The 26,701-nt window shown below is 34.2% G+C and overlaps 1 protein-coding gene across 12 annotated transcripts in view; it reads right to left on the bottom strand.

The window, feature by feature from the left end:
• The window catches only part of LOC128183218 (neuron navigator 2-like), a 154,643-nt gene that overhangs the window by 83,410 nt on the left and 44,532 nt on the right, over positions 1–26,701 (bottom strand). For 8 of the 12 annotated variants that reach the window (XM_052852151.1, XM_052852152.1, XM_052852149.1 and 5 more), the window contains exons 2-3: positions 5,326–5,443; positions 2,899–2,951 (exon numbers count right to left, since the gene is read on the bottom strand). In XM_052852151.1, coding sequence (XP_052708111.1) covers positions 2,899–2,951; positions 5,326–5,443 — 171 coding nt within the window. Of the gene's footprint in view, positions 1–2,898; positions 2,952–5,325; positions 5,444–5,718; positions 5,818–11,979; positions 12,233–19,178; positions 19,619–24,718; positions 24,758–26,701 lie in introns of those variants that run through there. The other 4 variants (XM_052852156.1, XM_052852153.1, XM_052852155.1 and 1 more) reach the window with 4 other exon arrangements.

Consider the following 26,701-nt stretch of genomic DNA (forward strand, 5'->3'; position numbering starts at 1 on the left):
TGAAAACGAAACGAAAATCGGAACAAGCTAACACCAACGTCATGTGTGAAAACTGTCAACGCATTGAAATATTTAGCCTCAATTTACTTCACAAAATCGGCAACGATATATTTTGCATGTTTCAAAAATTTCCCTTCATACGCGAACTGTTGCACAACAACCAAATTCATCATAGTCAGATCGACCCTTTTTCTTATAATGTCATGGCTGCTTTAAACAAAGAACCTCGTTTTAGATGTATGGAATACGAGTCTAGGTAAAATGGGTATGCAAACCCGGGCCGTGGCAAAATAAAAGCCAAGGCAGATCGACAATCGTCAATTCCAAATACGCATTATTTTGCAGCAATATTTACAGCGAATACAAATATACTAGTCCATCAAATATCCTGATATTTTAATGAGATTGGCAGATTACCGTATATACTCGCCTATAAGTACGGTTCGCCTATAAGTCGGTTGCCTTTTTCCAGCTTTAATTTGAAGATTTTGCTGTTGACTCCCTTATAAGTCGGGTCACTTTTTCAGGACAATTGATGTACAGATACTCTCAGTAGAATACCACATTTTTTCATACATGGTTTGAGTTCTAAAAAAATTTGTCCTTATTTCACCCCATAATTGCTTATAGACTATTTCTATCATGGGTCTATGATGTTAATAACTTTTGATTTTAAATGTTATTATTTTTTATAACACTAATTACAAGTTGGTAATAGCTTCAAAACTACCAAGTATTTAAATAGAGTCCTTTTGAAAATTTGATGATAGTGATTTATTTCCTTACAGACTGATTAGGTTGGTAATTAGCCCCTTAAACTGTGGTGTTGGCTTGTGTTGTTTTAGGTGACATGACCCCTATATCTATTATCACCTTAGGTGTGAAAAACTGACTGCTTGACTTTTCTTTTTATGATCACAGGTTCAATGCATTTATCTGTTTATTATTTAAAAAGAAATATAACTTACTTCTCTCTTGTGAAATTTTTTTACTATGTCTCACCTATAAGTCGGACCCCCACTTTTCACTCAAATTTCTACTCCCAAAAATCCGACTTATAGGCGAGTATATACGGTAATATCTGCCAATCTTTGTTTTGCCCAGACCAAGTCTTGCCTACCCATTTTACCGGATGTCGGATTACCGGATGCCGAGCCCGAAGCTATTAAACTGATTGAAACACCCATTTCCTTTATTATTATTTTCGTAATAACTCAAATTTGACACAGAATTAGCACTTAATTTTTGCAATTTATATTTTCCTTCCCATAAGGATAATTTATGCTAAACTACGTTGAATTGGAATCAGTAGTTCTTGAGAAGAAGATTTTTAAAAATGCACCCCCCTTTTTCTACAGTTTCAAGGTTTTCTCCGCTTTGAATACAGATCGGACTTTTATTTTTGCAATTTATATTCGCCCTCACATAAGGATGCTTTGTGCCAAATTTGGTTGAAATTGGATAAGCGGTTTTAGAGAAGAAGTTCAAAATGTAAAAAGTTTACAGACGGACAGACAGACGGACAGACAGACGGACAGACGGACAGACGGACGACGGACAAAATGTGATCAGAATAGCTCACTTGAGCTTTCAGCTCAGGTGAGCTAAAAACCAATGATAGCCTTCCGAGAATACATTTTGGGATTTACTTCTGTCATACATCACACATATGAATGTATACATGAACTACTTTCTTTAGTATTAAGGCATCTGGATCCACAGCAGATAACTCTTCGACAAATTATTTTAATAGTTAATATGCAATTTCATGCAATCATAAATTTTTCTCAATTTATGGTCTTTAGAGCCTGCCCTACAAACTCCTGTATCTAGCAGCAGATAAATACAAGCTTAACTGGTGGATACTGCATCTGTGGAGATGATTTGGACATTGAGAGATTCAAGTGTTGCTTACAGATCTGTCAAGACTCATTAGAAAGGTCTGCCATTTGTTTATGAAATTTCCAGGTGGGTTAGTTTATGGCAGAAATAGTTTTAAGATGAGGGATGCTTCCTATTTGTATATGACATTCATCCTGGTCAAACAGATGTTTTTCTTTCATAAATTTTACAATGCGGTCATTTTTGCTTCCACTTTTTAAACATTCTTAAGCAAAACATCTTGGACTAATTAGATTTGAAGAAAATAGTAGCTGCTTTGTTTGGTACCCTGATAGCATGATCAGGGATTATTAGTTAACACGTCATTTCATCTGAATTAAATTTAGAAAAAAAATAGAATGATAAATACATCCATATAAAACCAACAAAGAACACAACATCTTTGTTTCTAAATAACAAACAAAACTTTCATATCTAGGCAATTAAATGCCAGTTAGAAAATCCTATCTATAAAAATTCCTGACAATTTGAAGATAACCTAATCCTTGCAGGTGTAACAAACTGACACCATGTAACTCTCTATAGCAGACTCTTATACTCACTACAAATAGAAACCAAGTAAATTTTAACACGATTTTCATGTTTGATTTGATTACCATACACTGCAGCTTTGAAATATAGGTCAACTTTTGCTATCAATCAGACAAGAATGTATCCTGGTGAAGGCACCATGGAAAATATTATTTTTAATTATTCAAATTAAAAACTTATAAACTGTCTTTAAGTCTTCTGTTCAATATGTTATATGACTTAGTGCCAACAAACTAAAACAAGCCCAATTTTGAACTCATTCTCACTTTAACAGTATTTTTTTCTTTTGTTAAGTGAGACTGAAATCAAAAAGAACTGGTCTAATTATAGTGTTTCATGGCCTCTAATCATGAGCAGTTGAGTTTGAATTCATTAGTTCTTTTTTCTCATGATTCACCAGATTTCTTACATTTTTATTTCATTTATTGGCTTTCTTAGTATGACAATGATATAAACATGTCTTACCATTTGAGCAGTGTTCTTTGGTTTGGATTTTATGTCTTTAATTTTGTCATTAGCTGAAAAATACAAATGAAAATCATCATTAAAGCATCATCTGAAATCGAATTGACAATTATACAAATCAATACAACTTAATGGACAATACTCAGGATTGATAATCCATGTGCATGACTAATTTATACATAATCATAGCTTTGGTTACAAATCTTTTTCTTTTTTTTCATCTCAAGACAAACCAATGATTTCAAGGACCTCTGCTTTTGAATAAATTCAATGCACAATTACACCAATTTGGGGATAATTATTCAAAAATATTTATAATTCCATCTGACATTGGCATCTTACCGGTCAATACTAAGACCAGCTCACTAAACTTCAGTTGATTCTTAACCACCACTGGGAATTTCAAGAAATTTGATTTGCAATAGAGTGTGTTTTTAACAAAGATTTTTTTTTTTTGGGGGGGGGGGGGGGGGGGACTTGAATGGAAGTAAATCCCCTTGTTAGGAAAATATCTTTATCAATACAATCAAACAAATTTTGATTTGTTTAGTCTATTAAAAGATGAAGAATGATTAATATGGTGCATGAAACTCACTTATAAATGCTGCTGATGTTTTTGAGTGTACACTTAGCATTTATCTTTAAAACTAACATTTAATAATGTGTATCATGAAAAATGAACACACATTTAATTTATGGAGGTTTCTAATGAGGTGAAGCTCCTTAAAATCTATTAATTCTGTATCCAAGCTCCAAACAGCAAGTTCAGCCAATAGTGAAACATTCCTCCAATAGATCTAGATAATACAACACTTCTCTTTTACTTTTTTTTTTTTTTTTACCCCTATCCAGTAAATTGAAGTTCAATACACCTGACATGGGGGAAAAAATAAAATAAAAAAATCCTCCCTAGCTGTCTTTCATACAAAACCTCTTATCACAATACATATGTACCCCCTAGTTCCAGCACTGATCGTGATTGTCTGACTCGTGGCATGGGGCCATGTCTGGTATTTGAACCTACACTGGGATATCTAACCAAACACCAGCTAGTGGGGAAGGCTTATCTGCCAAACACATCGGGAGCTATGTAAATTAGCAGCATGTGTATCTATTGACCATTAACTGGCCGTTAAAACTTTCATGAGGTTTGGGGAAAAAACGGAAAATCGGCATTGATTTACACAGCCTTAGTTTGTATGATCAAATACGATACCTTATTCATACTCGTAAAACGAGTCATCAATTTTTTGGGGAAAAAATGTCATCAATTTTTTTAAAGAGAAAATGTGTACAGGCTATACATTCCTCATTAAATACCACTGTAGCTGTTTAAAACTAATGTTATGCTAGTATTTTATGATCTGCGGCTAAAAAGCCCTGTTTGCTATTGGACACTTAGAGATCAATACATTGTACAAGTTCCAGCTACATGTACATATGCAACCTACAATCCTACAATAAAAATATCAGATGTCAGGAACAACAGAGGAAACCTCAATATCTCCTGGACCAGTACCAAATCAATGACATAATAGCCATGTGATACGCTCTTGCAATATTATTCAGACTGTAGAATAATGATTTAATTTCTCCAATACATTCTAGACCAAATCTTTGCTGTAGCAGATCTTATTCTATCATTTATGAGAAACTGCAAAAAACACAAACCACTATAGAAAATTCAATAGAAAAAAAAACTGTTTGTTTAAAACTTGAAATATCCTAGATATGCATCTTTGGAACACATTTTGACAAGTACAGGAGTTTCAAACACAGGATTTAATTAAAAAAAAAATATTTGCTTATGATTTATTCAGAGAAAGAAATCCAAACCAATAATCTATCTGAGACACTATACAGAACTGCAAATGACACTCTAGTGCTAGTACACGGACCCTCTGAATCATATATGTATTATGATCCTGATTGTGGACTCTTTGATCATTTCTTCAAAAAGCTGTTTAGTCTTCTAACAAAGATGTAAGGCTTGGTTAATTAGGTACACCAAAGCTGGAGAACTTTCATAGAAGTGGTGACATTCAAAAGCATCATGACTCTAGCATGTGGTCAAAGAGTCCCCAAGTCTATCAATGCTGCCTCTTTGGCTCATCCCCTTTGGAAAGTTATTACCAGATCAACCAAATTCTGCAGCTTTAATTGAGGCACTTCATGAGAGTTAAGTAAAAGTAGCTCTCTGATTTGATGTATTTCATCATATTAAGGTACAACTCCTTTCTGTTCAAATATAAATTACGTAGCTTTTGTGTGATAATGAGAGAGAGTCATCTTTCTTATGATAAAGACATTGTGCCCTAAGCACAAATATGAGTGAACATGGTAAATAATTGAACATTGTGAGAGTTATGTCCCTTGTAAGAGAGACTATTCACCTTAAGCAGTAGAGATTATATTAAGAACACTTACTGACGGCCTCGATGACCTCGGCCAGAAGTACCCCGTCTGAGACGTCCTGCTGAAGGTCACTGATGGTGTGCTTGTTTTTGGCTTTCTCCAAGTAATGATTGGCCCAGTCTGTGTATATCTGCAAAAGGACAAAACAGCAGATGAAGACAATGGTAAAGATACAAATCTTTGTTAAAGGAAAATAACTGTTTGGACATGCAGTAAAAATTGATGTCCATAGTATAAATATAGACCATTTCAAGATGTTCAGGTCCAATTCTTAAAACTGTTTAGCAATTAAAACAGAATGCAAACAAACTCACTATATCCTTAATATTTTGCAAAACTTGTCCTTCCATTATTAAAATTTAAGTCAACCAAAGTAAACATCAACAGACAGATAGACAAACATACCTTAATTTTGAATTTTTCATTAAAAAAAGTATTATACTGTTCTGAATTTTCCCCAGGAACAGGATGGCTAGAAGATGATCCCATTTTTTTATCAATATTTTCAATAAATATTAACACACACACAGTTTTATAATCTTTCACTCTTAGAGATAAACTTTGAATAATCCATTGAACACTCAGAATCAATTTCAATGTGGGTTGTCTTCTGCTGGAAAGAAACCATTCACTGTCTCCAATACAGGAGAATACACACACTGCAGTACAGTTTCCCTGTCAGACAATACCAGTTGGGTTTTCAGATTACGTGATGCATCTTACATAAAAAAATTGCAATCTTTCTTGTGGCCTCTGAGCTCACACCAAGATGGAGGCACAAAAAAGATGAGCATCCAATCTTATGAAATGTAACAAGTGCTCAATAGCATGTACCAGAAAAGTCCAATTGCTTCTTCGTTTGCAATCACAACACATTGAACACCAAAAAAAAAAAAAATGATCTATCAAAAAAAAGCCACAAAACGTTCTGTCAATATTTTGCTGATGAACAAATAGACTGGCTAAAGCAACTACATGGCAATTAAGTCTCCATAGAAAAATCCAGATCCCGGGGAATGATTTAAACTATATTGCTTCCCATGCAGGGGGACCCTTAATGCATATGCACAATGCTTCCCATCTGAGTTAAACGATTCCGACTTCTGCTGGTGAATTTTACTCCTGGAATATTTTACGATTTGTGGTCCTTATAACATGGCTCTATTTCCCTCTATCAGAACAGAATATCTCCAATATCAGTGGCACAAATGAATGATAGATTTTTTTTAGTGGTGTGTGTCTTCACACAGCTAAATAATTCATTTGCAGAAGTCTTATGTTTTACATATCTCTCTGATTGTCGGTTCTCCGATTTGACTCACAACTCGATCATTCATTAAGAGCATCATAATGAGGAAAAGAAAAGGAGAGACTCAAGCGAAATATCTCCTCATGCGTTTTTTATCAGGCGAGTAAATAAAAAACTTAAGATGTTTTTAGAGAAAACAAAAAGATGTTCTCCCCCTAGGTGGGCATTTACAGTTCCGGAGGCATCTGTATAGGAAGATACAATTACTACACATTATTAATATCTCTCCCGTGAAAGAAAAAAAAATTTAGGAAAACCTGGTCTCAACAGGGTCCCGTCTCATCATAAAATCCCCACAATTATTACTTGATATTAGAAGATCAGAGATTGCGTTGTTTGATGTTGTTACCCACGTACTGTGCCCAGGTAGCTACTTTTTCCTCGTTCTGGATGACTAACCTTTTGTAATTACAAGTCATTTAAGACCCGATTTTGTAGGTGTTAGGCGAAAGTACGACCAAATCAATATAAATACTACAGCTAACTTCTATCCATAAAAAATCTTGCAGCTTTATTATAATGCATCACCATATTATGTTCAGTGCAGAGTAGAAAATTTATTTCATTAGGCTAACAAAAATTTCATCAACAAAAATTTTTTGTTATCAACTGAGCACTTATTAATTATTGACAAATTGCCCTAAAAGTGCGGCCAAAACAGATCCCAAAACAAACAATCAAACTGAATGCTAAATCAGTTACTGGTGTGGAATAAACAAACAACTAATTTCATGGTAAATTTCATATCCTTTTCTTGTAGGGCTTCCAAAATCAATAACTGCTGTGTGGGACAACCAATTCTTTACTACCGTATATACTCGCCTATAAGTCGGATTTTTGGGAGTAGAAATTTGAGTGAAAAGTGGGGGTCCGACTTATAGGTGAGACATAGTAAAAAAATTTCACAAGAGAGAAGTAAGTTATATTTCTTTTTAAATAATAAACAGATAAATGCATTGAACCTGTGATCATAAAAAGAAAAGTCAAGCAGTCAGTTTTTCACACCTAAGGTGATAATAGATATAGGGGTCATGTCACCTAAAACAACACAAGCCAACACCACAGTTTAAGGGGCTAATTACCAACCTAATCAGTCTGTAAGGAAATAAATCACTATCATCAAATTTTCAAAAGGACTCTATTTAAATACTTGGTAGTTTTGAAGCTATTACCAACTTGTAATTAGTGTTATAAAAAATAATAACATTTAAAATCAAAAGTTATTAACATCATAGACCCATGATAGAAATAGTCTATAAGCAATTATGGGGTGAAATAAGGACAAATTTTTTTAGAACTCAAACCATGTATGAAAAAATGTGGTATTCTACTGAGAGTATCTGTACATCAATTGTCCTGAAAAAGTGACCCGACTTATAAGGGAGTCAACAGCAAAATCTTCAAATTAAAGCTGGAAAAAGGCAACCGACTTATAGGCGAACCGTACTTATAGGCGAGTATATACGGTACTGAACATATGGCTATTGTTACAGAGAGATGTCACAAAGTCAAACCATTATAGAAGAAGGCACAGGGACCTAATATTTGTCCATAAAAGTTTGAGCTGAACGATATCAGTGTAATGTAATTTAGTGGGCATCATCTGATTTTATCAGAATCATTTTTAAGTAGATGAAGTTGTTGGGAGATTGTATCTTGCTCAATCAAACTGGGTATCACTTATAAACACTACACACATTATAAGAGTAGTAAAGTGTAAGTAAAATGTTCACTGGATCTATTTTCAAAAGAACTTAATTCATTCTTCAATCATGTGCATCATTGAGAGAGAGAGAGAGAGAGAGAGAGAGAGAGAGAGACTAAGATATTTTTTTCACAAAGTTTAAATTACTAGCAAATATATCAACAAATTCAAGGCATTTATGAAAAAAAATAAAGCTCCAGCTGACAGCAATTTCTTTTCAGTTCATCAATCAAAGTGAAAAATAAGGCAACAGTTTGTATTACAACTCAATTCTGTGCACACAGTTAGAGTTATTGCCCTTTGAATGCATTTCATCCTACCGAACTTGCAGCAATTTGTACTGTCCTTGTTTGCCCTATGAACCAGAAGAAGGAATCCATTAACACTGCACCAGTTCTCTGTGTGATTAATGAGTATAGGGTGCTCTACTCAGAGTTCACCTTATCTGTATCATTCTCTGGGGTTGGTCAGTGCTTTCTCTGCAGTAATGTCTCAGAAATCAAGGACACACTCCAGTTCTACATCATTTTCAAATATATTGTCAATTTATATATGTTAATCATTTTCAATTATGTCTCAAATCTAGTCAAGAAATAAAACATAAAAAAAGTGATAAAATTTTAACAACATCATCTTTGTTTTATTTTTGAAATGTTTTTGAGACAGTTACAAATTACAACTTTGAAGTTTCGGTCAATTAATGTAAATGCCTCCAGCCCCCCCCCCCCCCCCCCCAAATAAAAAACTTTAAAAAATCATTTAAAACAACTACTTGCTATTGTTATCAACTCAAAAGCCCCATGGTACTGACAAGGAAATATGCACTGTTTATAAGTAGAGAGTGGAGTGGATTATTTCCTCTAAAGCAGTGCATAGCATTTTCGGATAAAAACATGTAACATTATACTCTTCTTGAAATATTACAAAACCTATGCATACTATATGTTATTTATATACAACCATTTTTTGAAACCCTTATGTTTTCAGAAAATGAAGAGCGATTAAAGACCTATTCTTTCATGGTTCTATTTTCGTAATATCATAGATAGAACAATAGCATACTTGAGAATATCGGCTGATCAATTTTGGTCTCCAATCAAAAGCCTACATGATATGGCTATACACAGTTAATCTGGTAAATGGGATTTTTTTGGGTTAAATTCAAGGGTTTTCTGTAATGGATTCTTTGTGGCACAAAATCTAATATTTTAGAAATTTTTTCTCAAAAAAAGAAATGCACGAGAGGAGTTGACGGGTCACTTTTTACATTTTTCATAGCACAAACATTTTTTTTGTTAATGAACTCAGATCATCAGATCAAACACAACACTTTGTGTCCCATTTGATTAATTGATTAATATAATCCTTGTCTGGCAATTCCACTGTTTGAATCAAGTTATTGCCTTAAATATATATTTAACATTAAGACGTTCTGTAAGCAACAATCATACATGTATATATCAAACTAAAACTAAAATTCTTCAGAGGCTCCATCAAAATAATTTTGTATGCATGCCAAATAAAGTATTTTTAGCATGAATTAAACTTTATCCACCTATATAATAAAACTATTTGAAATTACCACATCTTACAAAAATCATTGTAAATATAAATCATTTGGAAAACTCTGCTGAAGTCCAATATAGCACCTGTGTTTGCTCTTCCATCTCTCACACCAACACCATCATTTCTATGAATAACAGAACACACTCAAAGGGACACAACTCAAAAATTTGTAAATAAGCTGTCAAGAGATTTCAAAGCAAGTTAGGCCCTAGACCACCAATAGTAAAAACCTGCTCCGACATATTGTATAAATCTCTGCCATTGAAACCACTTGAAGCTGATGTAATCGGGCTTTATCTTGACAAATCATTATTTGACTTCATTCATCTCTCAAGTTAACAAACGATGTTTATCAGAATCTACCAATCTCCCTCCAAAAAAGTTTTATTACACAACGCCAATTACCCACTAAAATCACCATTCATAAAGCCTCTTTCTCTCAGGTCGCCCGGAAATAAATGTAAAAAAAAATTCTTTCTCCCCAAATCAATTCCTATGTATCTGATTAAGTGCAACAGATAAATACATCTCATTGCTTAAATTATCACAGTGCAACTCCATTTAGCAAATAGCAACGCACAGTTATAATTCAAGGTAATGGAAAACATCTAGCCAGTAACAGCGTTTTCTTGCAAACATCAAAGGGACATAACTTGTACAGGAAGGGCCAAGTTATTGTTCAACTTCATATCAAAAAACGCAGAAATGATCCAGATCAATGCTTCCAATCTAGATCTGTGGTTTCCGAACATGTAGTGATATCGCAGGAATTCTGCTTCTTACTACTGCACTATGCAGGGGATGATGGCTACATCTGATAGCAGTAGTGTTCATTCAAGAGGCTCGCAGGCTTTTCAAGTAGTGGTGCATGCAGGCAATTGAAAATTACAACATATCACTCCAGTATCACTTTTGAATTACATGTGGTTGCTTGTACAATTTACAGATTATCTAAGCTACTGGCTTTTTCCCGTTCAAACATCTTATTACTCCTCTGCTAAATAATCTTAATGTAGATTATAACGTTTAAGAAAGCTTTAGTCGAAAAGAATATCAACAGATGTGCTTACAATATTTTGTACCAAAAATATCAAAACTGACTTGGAGGCATGATGTATAGAAGACTCTGGTAAAAACTACAGCACAAAATACCTTAAGTTTCTAAGTTTCTTACAAATACATTACACATACCTGCCTCCCTTTATTATTACTTTTTGTTTTCTTCACTATGTTGCTTTTAATTCTTAAAAAGATAAGTTTTTAACAAGTTTGAAGATCAATACATCATTAATTTTGTTCCTGCAAGTTCTTCAAGAACAATTAGGTAACTGTATCATAAAAATTGCTCTTCCCTTCTATGTATATCTCTTTAAGGACATGTTCTTGTTAAAACTTGGCTATATAGACCAATGAAAGCACTATACTATGATGTTTCATATGACATGATCTCATAGAGATAGCATGATGTAAACAGCCACAATGGGGTTCTAACCACCAATATCTCCATTACCAACCAAGCAAATATGACCACTGAGCTATGATGATTGACCCACAATATCTTACTACAACAAATGACTTCAAACCATTGTTTGTACATATAAGCCTTTCCATATATCTCCTATATGATTTCTACATTCAACTTTCAGAAGAAAACAAATTACACCTCATTACATATGGCATCAGTCCAAATTTCTTTTTTAAGTCTTTCGTCTTCTTTATAATAGTGCATCTGAGCGACCTTGGGGAAGTACTACAGTACCATTAGCTCTCTCTCCGAGAACCACTTGAGCCTAATCATTCTAGTAATGCAGTTGTAAACATACGTCATACCAACAAAGTACTTGTATTATACACATGGCAAGGTACACTGCCAACAATTTAGTTAATTTCTTCTTCTCTGACTTTCTCCCTCTTTTTCCCCTTTCTCTCAATTCTTTCTTCACTTGCTAAACTAGATCACTATTCATTTCAAATTAAAGTCTGCACAACAAACTTCATGTTTTTAACATATCAGTAGTGGTGCTTTTAGATATCAGTAGATGGCTGATTTTGAGATTCATAATCTTCATAACATTCATAAACTTACCGGAATCTTATCCTTATGATCACTCATAGCTGAACTTTTTCTTCCAATGTTAACCTCAAAGTTAGACAGTTTCCATTTTCTTTAAAGTCAGTGAGTGTTTTAAAACTTTTTTTTCACTACATCTCACTCATATCAAGTGTTTCAATCTTGTATACAAGATATCATCTCGTGAACAACAAAGCACATATTAATCCATACACCACATGCGTTTTGTCGGCATGTTGCTCAATTAGGGTTCCTTATTTTGTACAATAAATCAAAAAGAAATCATTAAATCCACCCACAAGAAATCTTTGATCAGATGTAATAATTGCTGTAATTACATCCTATTTTCTCTTTCCATAACAGTTTAAAGGATATTGGCATTGCATATATCCATCCATTTCCTTAAAATTTTCGGTCTGCACATGCATTTTCATTTTCACGAAAAATGCAGGTTTGTCGGAATATCAAACGAAGGCAGCTAGTGCAGTAATAAAGGAGATCAGATCTGTGAGGAAGATGCACAAGGTATATCCATTGGGCTCCTCCAGCTATACACAACAATATCTTCATAAACGATATACAGCCTATCTTCACAGTACGAGAAATGTACTCTCTAGTGGGTTCCTGCGTCTCTTGGCTGCATGCAAATCTCCAGGTACTTTCTCTCTGCCATTGTTCTATTTTGAATCAGTTTCCCCTCAAAAAAATGATTAAAAAAAAAGAAGAAAAAGCAGGAAAAAAACTCAGGTGATATACATGAGCATACAAATTTTATCCTTGTGGTTTTTTTTTTTTTTTTTTGAGTGTTACGTAAACCTCAGAAGATTCATCCCTCTTTTTGTGTTCATATGAATGGAAAAGTAAAGCAAAGCAGCGAAAAAAGCAAAAAAAAAGAAGCCTTCGTTTTTATCAATGGCAGAAGATTCACATCGTATTTTGGTGGATCTTATTTCAAAGTGTTCACCAGCTTGTTCTCGGGGATGATAGATGCTTCAACGAGCTCCTGCATTAAAAGAAATCTTGAGACAGGAGGAAGAAGTCTCACTGCAAATTCAATCATTTTCCATGAATCTACCTGGCAAGAAGCCACGACTTCTGCTGGACCTTTTTTTCAACAGCTGTCTTTTCAAATAATGATAATTATCCACGACTTCCTATACACTCTAACTTTTAGCCTCTATCTTTTCTCTCCGGAAAAAAAATCTGGCAGATTTCTACATGAACTTTTTCCACTGAAACATAACCAAAAGAACTTAAAATTTGAAGAAAAAAAAACTTTAACCAATTCTATTAAGCTAGATGATTACATAAGAACCGGGTTTGAAGCAGCAACCAGTTTACCTGTCTAGTTAGGAAGAAGCTTTACGAGTTAAGGATGTCTTTTTGCGGAGATTAGGATGTCTGTTTAACATACATTGTAAAAATATGTTCTCCACTCATTTACAACTTACATTATAGTGTAAGCAACAATGGAGCAGTTCCATAGATAAAACATTTCACTCAGGCTGCCCTTATTATTGCATCCTGAAATAAAAGTTCCCTGATTAGATACCCTTATCGGTTCCTCATTTTATGTGTCCTGTCTACTTTAATTGTCAAAGATGAAAAGGATTGGAACATTTAGCACATGATAAGCAAAGAAGATGCAAATGATTGACATAGGATCTTCTTTATATCCAGTTAATGAAATGTAGGTCATGTCCAATTTATTAGACAGTATAAATAATTCAAAAAAGAGGATTCCTTTTTCAATTCAAATTTATGTTGCATGTTGTACTTTGAAATAAGCACTCTCATGCTCAATTAACTTTTAAACATAAAGGTAGGGTAATAAACTGTTAATGTCAATCTTAAATCAACAGCTTAACCTTCCTAATAGATGCTAAATTACTTGATAAAATAAAGCTCCATGTTTCCGAATAATTGAAAGCATATTTTTATTTCATTTTTTCTATAAATATTAATCTTAAAAGCTTTTAAAAAGTACTATAGTAAGCATTTAGAGCATTCAAAAAAATTCCTGTGCTTTAAAGAATTTGACAAGAAGGTTCTTGCACATCGCTAAATGCCCCTTAATTTACCAATTTTCACTTTTCTGAACTAAAACCATATTTATGGTTGCTTATAAGCAGCACATGGCACTAGCTGGGGTTCCATTTTCCTCTGAACAGTTGCTGCAACTTATGATGCACAAAAAATAATGAAAGACAAAGGGCTGCATAAACAAATTTTAAACTCCATCAGCTTCAACTTTTTTTGAAAAAAGAAAAAAAAACCTCCTAAAAACCTGGAAACAATTATTTCTAGAACTTCATCATCTCGCAGAAACCTTGTACATAAGAACATACAAGTCTGCTTAAAGCATACATAAATAATGGCTGCATCTGGAAGGAACCATTGCTCTCAATAAATCTGTTATCTGGTTCGACATTGATATCTCAACCCCCTTGTATCAAGAAGAAATATGAAATGCATTGATGCACTCCCTTTTGATAGACAGTTATCTCTAGAACAATCCTATGAAATCCATTAGTAATTATCACCTAAATGTGAAAAAAGCTTCTCATCTCTCCGGCATATCATCTGTGGCTTAACACAGGATTGTATTTTAATGTGATAACAACCTTAAAAAAAAATCATAATGTTCTGATACATATCAAAATGATACTGGAACAAAGGCCTCTGGAGCACAATGCTAGCCTGAAAATAATTATGTGATCAAATAAAAGTGAAGATGTTTGTTTGGGTTTTTATTTTACAGTAAACTTTGATTGCCCTTATGTGATATATTAGAGGATTAATTAACAAAATCTACAGTATGATCTGGCGTTCTTCTTAGAAACTTATGAAATTGTATATAAAAACTGAGAGAAATGGACAGCTAGCTTATCAAAGATGAACTTCATAAAATGCAATGCATCAGAAAATATTTCAGATAACAAAAATAACTTTATGAGTATTTTCTTCAATTTATAAACAGTAGCCCTATATTTGATCTCATCGCATATTTTACAGCCTTTAAACTGCTTTCCCTGAAAATAGCAACTTGTTTTATCAATGAAAAAAGGGCAGAAAAGATAAAAACCAAGTTCCTTCAAATCAAATAATGAAGTTTGTGCATCTGCCAACATCTTCAAGTTGGCACTTGAAATTGCTGATCAATTTGTGTAGAAAATGCTCTGTAAAATTGTATGCAGATGCAAGATGGAAAACACCACTTTCTCTCAAGGTAACATAAATTAGTTTGGAAAAGAAGATAGTTTTCTAACTTTTTCTAAAAGAATTCTCATTTAGGGTGTTCATATTATTCATACTTCTGTTTATTTTTAATCAGTTTTAAAAACATTCATTATAAAATTTAGAGAAAAAAAATCACAGTGCATTTCATCTATATTAAATATTCACTTACACCTATCCATTTCAACATGAAAAACTTAATTGTGTAGGCCTTTAAGTTATCTCAATTTTTTCAAAGTGCATGTAATGGGCACATTGATTCTATGGTTATGGTTACAACTGGAATTAATTGTCTCTTGTAAATTTCAATATCATTATAGTACTGTATCCTTTCAATCATAAACGTTTAAAGTATGGATTTCAATGACAAATTCACGCAATTATCATGTATCAAACTTTAAAGACTATAATGTCTCTAACAGGTACAAAAACCAAAACCAAAATCACATCGAATTTTTTATACATTTTAATCTCAAGTATCAAAGTTTAAAAACTTTTCGATTACTCAAATGAGTACCAACTCCACTGAAAAATGATCTTGACAAACTTGACAACATCAGCATTCACTGGAATAACCATAACTCTCAGCTTAACTCTCTTCACCTGAGACTCATCGATGTCTGAATCGCAGCAGATACACATTGATCTTATGGTGCTCACTGTTTCCGACTCCAAAATGACGTCTGCCACATCATAATGGCTATTATCAGCAGCAAAAACTCCACTTAATGGACATTTCCTTGTGTTTTTGCAGGGCTCTAAACTTCAGGATAAACAGGAATGGACAAGGGGAAAAAATTGATCTTATGTCAAAAAAGCCCCTTAACACCATGGATAGATGATCTTTGATCCAATCAAAATGTTGCTAAGAAACATCAAGATTGTCAATTCATTATGGCTCTTGAAATTGGTACAGTAATGTCAAGTGTATGATATACACGTAGGTGTGAAAATCAGTCTGAGGCCATAAAGCAAGATGAGTGTAATTTAGATCCATTAAGACTTAAAAACTAAAGGCATATACAGTCAGATGAACTAGATGACACTGTTTAATTAAAAACTTTGAGATGTCAAAGTATTCGAAATATCAAAGTTAAATTCTTAAAAAATAAGTGGTCTGGACTTACAAATCACTTTAACATATCCAATGTATTCAAGATATCAGTGTTCGAGATATCGAAGTGCAACTGCATGGTAGAAAAGTAAGACTGAAATCAAATGTGAGAATGCCTATACATGTATTTTCGGTCCCTGATGTATTCTAATTAACTAACTTCCAAGGCTCTAGGGATATTATAACTTCAACTGCATTTCAACTTTCTCAATAAATGAAACCTTCAATCTCGGCCAAGAAAACTCAGACGCTTCTGTTTCCTTTTGACCTCCTTTCCTTAAAGTTCTCTCATATTCCTTTTCCTTAATAAAACACTCTCAAACCACTTTTCCATTTCAAAGTCAGGAAAAACATGACAGGTTTCATCTTTGGATCAGTTCTGCAACTTGAGCTACATACTTCCTACAATTAGCACATATCTAGCTTACAAGCTAGAGGGGCTAGCATATGGATAATGTTTAGAACTCATTAAAACTCAGAGAGACAGAACTGTGTCATTGCAAAAGAGGCCTGCAAGAACTCAACTTTGGTTGGATAATGAGGTTCTATCATCTTCTCAGCAAGACAATGTGTTTAAAAGAACTAAAAATATACTAATCAAAATTAAAAGAGGTTGGGCCTATCATCTTTGAACAATACATATCTCATCTCTCAGTTTATATGTATTACTCTTATACAACATAGGCACTGAATGATTGAAATTCATTGAGGTCCACCTAACTTGAAAAATAATTAAATGGCTTTATTGCAATATTTCACAGGCCTCAACTGTTGAATTCCAAACAACAAAGCAACTGTTGTCAGATGAATTTCACTATTACAATTCTTTACTGGAAAAAAGCTCTAATAAATTTTCAAAGAACAATCAAACAATGCACCAGGTTATTTCCAAAAGCTACGACCTAAATCAATCTCAGACCATACTAAAGAGTTCTTCCATCATTTAATGCGGGAACATTCTAAAAATGCAAGGGGAATTATTGAAAAAGAAGATAACAAAGAATCCTGACCTACACTATAAACTTCTTTGATAATTTTTATTGCTCCATGAATAGCACCTAGTTCTAACCTTAGAGTACACGCTGCACTTCTATATGAGCACCATGGAGGAGACAGAGCGATTCCTTCATGCTTCATAACAAATGAGGACATAAAATTCCCCGCATTATCAGGTATTACAAATGCTACATTTAGCTTCACTTACAGCAAAAAATCCTCCATATCAAAGAAAAGCTTTCCCCAAAAACCTACAGCTCAGGTACTTTTGAGATTTTATATACACCAAAAAACCGGCCATTAAATACCATCAACCACTTCCAGAAGACATCTGCTCTATGTATGACATAATTGATCAAAGAATATCGCACCATACCGGTTGCACAAGCTGACCTTATTGAAATGTTGAACAGATATATTTTTCTCCTCAAGTTAACCAAAGCATTTGGAAGGTTACATGGAGTTGTCTTCCTTGACTCACAATCTACATTAGGGCACATGTATTTGAAATCACGTTATCTAGATCAAAACAGTATAATCTGATATTTACAAGGAAATATATGTATCTTGAGATAAAAATATTACTCTTTATTGAACATTTGCTTTGATCATTTGTATATTCAGCGGAAATTAGATTTTTTATTCATTATATATCAATCATGCGCTACAACAGTTTACAGATAAATCTAATGTACAATGAACTAGCATTCAGTTTTACATTTTGTAATCTTTGGATATTCAAACTGGGAAACATTAAGATGATTAAGATATCATTTTATCCTCAAACTTAAGCCAAAGTTAATTTTAAAAAGCTGATCATAAGACTTACTTAAAACAAACGAGTTAAAACAAAAAAACCCATGACACATGCATTTAATTCACATAATGTATATTATAGTATATAGAGTCATTTCAACCAATCCTTGAAGCTGAGTTGTTGTGTAACCCTGCGAGACACTCACTCATGAAAACTATGATCTCACTGAACTATGCGAGCCTGAATCAATTCAATTGTTCTGAGAAATCCATTCTAAATACGCAACTCCAATACACAACTCCTACGCTTTCACTCTCAGATGATGCTGGCATTATCGAACAAATACCACAGTGTCATGCGTTCACAAGTGTTTTGGGGGGGCTTTAATCGTGCTGCCAAAATTGCTTTTATAATTTTTCCATGTTTTCCCTTTAGAATTTTTAGGTGATACACAATGCTAGGAATGTAAGCTATAACTATAGCTTTGTTGTTTAATCCTTCGTTTTTACAACCCACACGAGCCCTAGTTAGTGTCTATCCCATACAAATTTACATCACAATCTTACACATATTGTTTTTTCCATTTCGTTATTAATGATAACAACATGGAACTTGGGAATTCTTAAAGATCAAATATTAACATGGAGACATTGAAGATCAATACGATTAGGTAAATCAGACTGATTAACTGAATCAAATGAATTCACCTTGATTTAGAATAGACTTATATAACAGAGTATCTTCTAATGTCATCCATGATTGACCAATGGTGGACGAGAATGCCTTTGCCATTTTTGCAAGGTCTTCAAAACACCTTTCACACAGGGTGCTTCAAGCTGATTGCAATGATTTAATATATACCACATCTAGAAATTTAGAATCTACTTTCAGAGCACTATCTTAAGCACTGAAAGAGCTTTAACTGTTAACTTTAAAGGTGAAGTTGAAAAAGAAATAATTGGTGGTATATTGTGCTGTAGGTAGAGATGAAGATGATATTCATCTGATGAAAAATTGATGTCAGGTTTTTTTTCATGACTTCTGAATGTTTATCGATTTAAGCCATAGTCACAACTTTTCATTCAGGGGCATGTTCTTCTTTCAACTTACCTTGGAGTTGTAGGTTTTGGGTTCTGCCGCATCCCAGACGGTAATGATATAATCCAGCACCATAATGCCGGCTCGAAATAAAAACTATATCACTGTGTAAAAATTAAAAATTCCACAAAAGTATTATATATGTCAAGAACAGGAATCAAGGTCATCTCCAAAAATAAAATCCAAAAGTCTGCGAGTCAAAAACGTCAAGAGGTACAGAAGTTACATGTTGCTGACTTTGAGCGAGTATTTTGGTCCCCCTTCTGCGAGATGTTCCACAACATTACATCAGAACCCCATAATGGGATTAGCTATATACACCTGCATAAATGTCTGATATCATTGTATTCTTTATCCGCCTCAATAAAAACTCAAGGTAAAACAGCAGCAGAGCAAGTCGTATGATTTGCAGGATGCCACAACGATAAAAACAAATGCAAGTCGGCAGCAGTAACAGAATCTTGGGTTGGACAGAGCGAAACTTATATATATGCTGCGCCTTTTAAAACAAGTGGTTTATAAAAAAAAAATCCTATCTCATTCGGGAGTACAGAAACCTCAAGACTTGATGACTGAAGTGTTCTGCAATTAAAAGGTCTGCTGTTAAACAGTTAGGTGCATATAACCCCTTCTCTCCATAACAGTCATATTTTGAATTTTCCAACAGATGCGTTCCATTAAGGCTTAAAAACCCCACACGCACATAAAAATCCAATCACTGATAGAAATTTGTGTCCCCTTGACTCTCCGATTGATGCCTGATCCTTTGCAAAGAGTGCAAACCAGGGAACAACATCCCACTCCAAACTCTGAAAGATTTTAGGGAAGCGTCAAGAAAAAAAAAAAATGATTATCATTAAACTGATGACTGCACTTGGGCTCTCTTTAAAATGAATTCCTCAGATGTTTGAGTCACAAATTGTATGGATTAATGATTTGTCATAAGAGTATCCAATATTTGGGGGACATTAGGTTGAATTAATGGCTATGGGTCCAGAATGTAATCTAATATTTCTCATGGTCCAGTAATGGGGCTTTGATCAATACATGACCCCCTTCATCACACACAAGTGTGTCAGGAATCAGAAAAATCAACAAATATTATGACGACCATCAAAACGTTAAGCAATCAATGTAATGACCATTCCATAGGATTCCAATATCCATCGCATTGAATTGTTTAGTTCACACCGTGTCAGACAGCAAATATTGAAATCCCCTTTTGTGGATAAACTGTTTCAACGAGAACTTGCGGGTTATTTTAAACTATGAATGTTAATAAATGAATCCGATTTAAACAAGCCAGATATTTTCCTCAAACACGCCATTGAATTGCACAACTTTCAAACTACAGGATGAAAACTCGTAAAGTGAGGTAATTCCATAGCCAAAAACAAAACACACAGAGATAAAACGAAATCTTGAAAACAAATCATGTATACACAAGAAAAACCTGAATTAGCTCCACCTTGTAATTGATGATGAAGTTTTGAAGAAAACAACACTTCTGTTGCATACACTGGCCACACACCTTTTATAAATCCTCATAAGAGAAAGCAGATCTGTTTAGCAGAAGACAGGATGAAAACTTGCATCTGGTGGGTGAAAACGTTTATTCATTAGGGGAAGGGAGTACAGGTTTGCTCCATGGTCACTTACATGAGCCATTGTTGTGGTTGATAAATGGACCAGAGGGTCTAGACATGAAGGCTGCAAAATACGACCGAGTAAATCAACGTTTATACAAACGGAAAACTTTCCAGTGTTGGGAGTTTGGATGTTTTAATATGGATGAGGGGCGTGAAAGGGCAATATGAGATCATACTGCACACAGCAGATTAAAACTTTCTCCTGTATGAAATTTCACACACACCCATGGCTAATGCTCTTCTTATCAACAGTTTATTAAATTTGATCAAGGAGATTTAATAAACATGTTAGCCCAATTATGTGATAAAACCACTGCACTAGCTGGCGGGGGAGTCTGTGTGCATCGGGTTAAATCTTTAATGTACCAGACATATTACATAACAATAACAGGAAAAGCCTTCTCAAAGACGCATCCATCACATGATGCAGATTTATATTAATGTTCAAAATCCCGTCTCTCAACGTGTGGTCCCATCAAGAATGGAGTCTATACTTGGGGTGATAAAAGGCTAATAAATTAATTACCAGATCATATAACATCAGATCATCCACAGATCTGTCTATCAAAAAGTGACTTCATCGTTATGGCATCATATCAAAGGCATTGTAATTAAAAATAGAGTCAAGTCGCCTTTGATCTGTGAAAAAATCTAGTTATCTTAATATATATATGTTAAAAAACTTTTTTTTCAGTAAAGATTATCTTACGTATTCTGTGAGATAAAAAAGCAAATAGATTCATGAACATAGCGTGTAAGAAAATTGGGGTCATCTATTAAAGGACAGTAGAACTTGTTTTTTATTTGATGCTAATAATAAAGATTTTTTATTTTATTCATATATAACAACCATTTTTTTTTTTAAATTTGAGGACATCCGTACTTTTAAAAGGTAATCCAGAGTGAAAGATCAGCTAAAAGCTTGGATAATCAAACGTAATGATAAAAAAAAATATCTTGTGTGAAAACCAATCGCAAATTATTGAGTACTTGTGCTATTTTCATTTTACAAATGCTCAACTATACATATATTATTTTTAATAAGCTCAAATACCAATTGTTACATAATATTGTAAAAACTTTCCCAGAATCCACAACTTATACAATAACACTCCATTATAATTACACCCCCTGCCTGACCAAATGCTAACGAATCAGCAGGGGGCATTGCTAGAAAGAATAATGATCTATTGTAACAATTACTTCAGTTCCTCAAACAATATGTGGTAAGCAATTGTCAGATACGAGATCTTGCTTTTTGTTTCCTGGAAAATCCAAATACCCCAGACAGACTGACAGTTTTATGTTCTTCATCCACAAAACCCGGATCTGTCATCATAACTAGACATTGCCGACAGGTATACATCCGTACGTAACAATAATTATTACAAGTGAAGGTACTGGTATTTGCCGTGAGGAACAGGTCTGGAATTTCTACGATACAATGGATTTAGGCATGCGGAGGAGGACAATATTACACACAGACATACATGTACTGGTTACTACTTAGCTCAGCTGTCTTTCGATGCAACTACAAGTAAATGCATGCCTACTCATTAGAGTTTTGAGCATTCCGCAAGAGAAAAAAACTCTACATTCTTTTTCAATTCCAATGGTGTATAAAGATATGTAACTATATACATGTTGTTGGTTCAACATGCATAAAACGGAATGAAAAAAAAGAATTGTGAGTGCTATTAAACACTTAATGCACATTGAGATTAAAACATTTCCAAAATAAGATACCTATCTGCAACCCACTGATTTTTATAATTGATATGTTCCTAAGCTAATTTGTATATTAACCACAAAACCGCAAATTGCACATAATGTTATTATGACGAATCTGCATGTTGAGCTTAAAAATAAGAAGAAATAATGGCCTGTGTTGGTAACTGCCAAAGCATTTATCATGGCATTTACTGCACTGTAAAACTATAATGCTTCAATTATCATACCAACATGGTCCTTGTTAAAAGGCATGAAAATATACAATATCTTTATTGATTTTCTTTTTTCAGTTTTCTTGTAACCCGCTTACAGGTATGTCTGCTGTATCCTGCTTGCCTCGGAATGAAATAAAACTACACAGCAATTATCACTATTGTCTTCAGATTATCTTGATCTGTAATCAGAATGTGCATCAACAGTGTGCAATGTTTGCAGAGAATGGGGAAGAAGAATGCACAGCTGTTATAGTCGCAGCTCAATTACAACCAGCAGGTAGAGGATCAATGTAATTACTTGGAGGTGGATCCAAGAACTTCAATTCATAATGGGTGGATCAAAGTATCATACATATAATTTTATGTCACTTATTAATTACTGGGTTGAAGTTCAGTTCTTTTTTTATGTCAGACTTTATTGACCACAATGGTGCCTGATCAACCAAATATAATTCAAGTGTGTATGGTAGCTGTCTTCAGAAACCTAAATTATAGTTCCTAATGAGTATGCCAATTACACATTAAATAGTCAAATCCCTGGCCGTCCACATCATAATCTAATTTCTTTTCCCCCCACCAATATAAAGCCCTCTAAAGACGTTTTCATGACCATGCTGTGGTCAATCATAAAACCATTTCAGCAGAATCATCAGACCCACATTTGATGAACTTCTACCAGAGGAGTCACTTCCTTACAAATATTGACTCCCTGAGTTGACATGACCATATTGTCCATGCTGTGCAAGGAACTGTTAGTCATCTTCCTTAATCTTCTCTCCAATAATCGAGCCCTAATTGCCATGATGATGCCTGCTTATGGGTTTCCCCTTGCTTTTGGCTTGACCTCGAACCACCTCTTGCTGAGCATGACTAAGACAATTGGGGGGATCAGCAAGACAGTGAGTGCTGGGGAAACCATTTCAGTCGAAAATTTGTCACTTCAAACTGTTGCCAAAAGTAGAGATAATTTGACAAGACTAGTCCAGAAAATGTGTTTGCTGCTGTCTGGGGTAATGGATATTGGCAATCCCCATCAAAATTCCAAAACAATGACAAAGCACAATTTTACTCCCTTTATTTTCTTTTGTTTTACCCCAAAAAATAATTGTCTCATTTTTCCCCGATACTTTAAAAATATGATTTTCAGGCTTTGTTTTTGTCCATTTTAAACATTTAATTTTTCAATAATCAATAAAGCATATTAGACACCCTAAAAATATATCCTCATAGATTTCCCATATTCCTGACTATTGATTACGAAACTCTCTAATTAAGGTAACCCAGGGTATTCAAAATTCAACAACATCGTATGTCTTTCTGTGTATCAGTCTGAGAAGCTGAAAACAATTCCTGGAGCTAATCAAGAAGTTGAATAGAAATAATTAGACTCTGATTGTCACCACACACTAGCAGTCATTCATTAATCAGGAGAAACGGTAATGGCACCCTGCTGGCTGGATGACGGCTTTTCCAGCAGGTTAGTTATTTAATTACCCCTCTGATGAACGGATCAGTGTATATGCTCCTATGTGCTCGCTGCAGGTGATCAAGCAGTACCTAATCTTCATGGTCAATACTGCAAGTTGTAATTACAGCAGTCGTAATGATTTGGTCTTAATCAGTTCTAAATGAACCGAATGATGAAATTGAAAAAAAACAAAAAAAACTTGATGAGCCTTTTCTTAATCATTCATTTGCAAGGTAGCGATATTATAATGTACTTCCTGTCTCTTTCAATTGTCATCCATTATTTACAGTTATTGATCATTTTGCATGGCAATCACATGATTAACCGACTCTAAATACAAGTAATTTTCTTATAATCTTAAGTTTAGGGTTGGTACATTTGATGAACCGTTAGCACAATCTGTGTCTGTATCAAAAGTATTGAACATGTGTCTACAATTAAAGAGCCAATTCTTCTATAATGATTTGGCTTTGAGAAAAATTGCCTTACCTTGATGGTACCTTCAAACAACATCTTGAGCAATAACCTCCTCTACTAATCCAAACATATGGGATGATCACTGCACTATCTGTTTCACTTATAACACACAGACGATGAGTGCAGACACAGAAACACAAAGGCTAGAGGTAGTACTCAGCCATCAGGAGATGAAGAAAGGGAAAAAAAACACAACTCAAGAGAACACCATCAAAGACGTCTTCACCTGGAGGAGAAAGGTGCTCTATCTTATTAGCAGATCAAAAGAATAACTACATAGCTTTCTCTCTGGGCCTCTGAAGTTTCAGGTATTCCCTCCTGGTTCTGTTTGTTTTGGAGTTTGATTGAGTTTGAGTCAATGACAATCTGTTCAGGGGCTGATAAGTAAAAACAGTGTACACAATAGGTGCCAATTCACCATCCCCCCTTTGATGGGAACAGTTTGGAGTTATCTGCACATCACTCACAGAGATACGATAAGGCGATTTCCTTTCCCCCCAATTCCAACGAAATCTGTGTAAAAGTTTCCACTTTCCGCAAAAACAAATCTTGAAACAATTAAAATGTCAGTATTTTCCTCCTTTGGTGTACCTAAGCTTCATATATTCCACCAATTATTTATGATCCTCCTTCAACTTCACTATCAGCTCCATCATATTCAGGCCCACTAGTTCCAATGGATGATATTACCCCTTAAGCTTGTTGCTAATCCCAGCACATATGTCACAACTGCAACACATTGAAACATTTTTTTTTCCTCCCTTAAAATATTGTTCCATTAATAACTACACAAAACCTTTAATATTTGCTCAACCATTCCACAACACATGTTAACAGTTGTTAAACCTACAAAATTTAAATTAGTCCACTATATATATTCACATCCAAAAAAAATCAAAAAATAAAATCCAGTCATAAAAATTTGTGATAAAAATGTTCCAATTGATAATTTTCTGCAATATATCCTTAATCCTTTTTGCAACGCAGAGAAGTAAAAAAAAATTCATAAATCTTTTGAAGAAATGTCTTTTCTTTTGATTCTGGTGAGTTATCTGTCTTCTCTTTTCCAGAATTTGTTGAGTTTTCAACCACACAAGATGTTATAGTTTTAAACCTCCATCAAACAATCAGGCTTGACAACTCTGTTGCAGCTGTTAATTGGAGAGAAGAAGGTAGTCACTCTCTTCACCTCTAACCTAGCAATCAGCATCTGCTGCTCCGGCAGAAGGAAATCTCTGACTCCCTCTTCTACAAGATTTGGTCAGCAAGTGTACTGAATGACATCATCATCACATTCACAAGTGCTTGATCTCCTCTATAACACTGCTTTCCACAGAGTGAAATATCAAGAATTGTCAGCTATACGTTTTTGAAATAGAGATTTGCATCAAATTTTTGCATTATTAATAAACACTGAGAAATTATTACAAAAGTCAAAACATCAGTTAACTGTACAGCTCCATGTAAAGCAAACTGATCAAAGTGAACTTGAGTTCAATGAACCACCCAATCATTAATACATAACCACATATAATTTCCAGATTTTCTGGACAAGCAAATGCTAACAAGGTTAAGATCTTCTGAAGATGGACTTTAATCCTGAAGCTTGATCAAGGACCACATGCCAGGATTTGGTCTGGACATCTGAGGGTTCCTCTGGTGTCTTGCTTGGTTTTGCTGATCCAAATCAACCTCAGTAACTGGCCATCCCAATATTGCCTACTGAATATTCATTGGCTGAATATCTTTAACTTTTGCCAAATACCCCATCTGGGAGTATCCTATTTGCTTTTTATTGCAGCAAATGAATTTGACTTTATGAATACAGTACAGATCAATCCATTATACATATTTTGTAAGTTATTGGAAAATCAATAGTTGAGATCAGATGTAAAGAATAAAAGTAAGCTTAATGCATCATAACATTTAAACTCCAGTACAGCATGCTATGTAAGAATGCTTCATGCATTAAATGACAATGCTGAAAATAGTATT

The sequence above is a fragment of the Crassostrea angulata genome, chromosome 5 (assembly GCF_025612915.1).
Source record: "Crassostrea angulata isolate pt1a10 chromosome 5, ASM2561291v2, whole genome shotgun sequence".
Taxonomy (NCBI): Eukaryota; Metazoa; Mollusca; class Bivalvia; order Ostreida; family Ostreidae; genus Magallana; species Magallana angulata.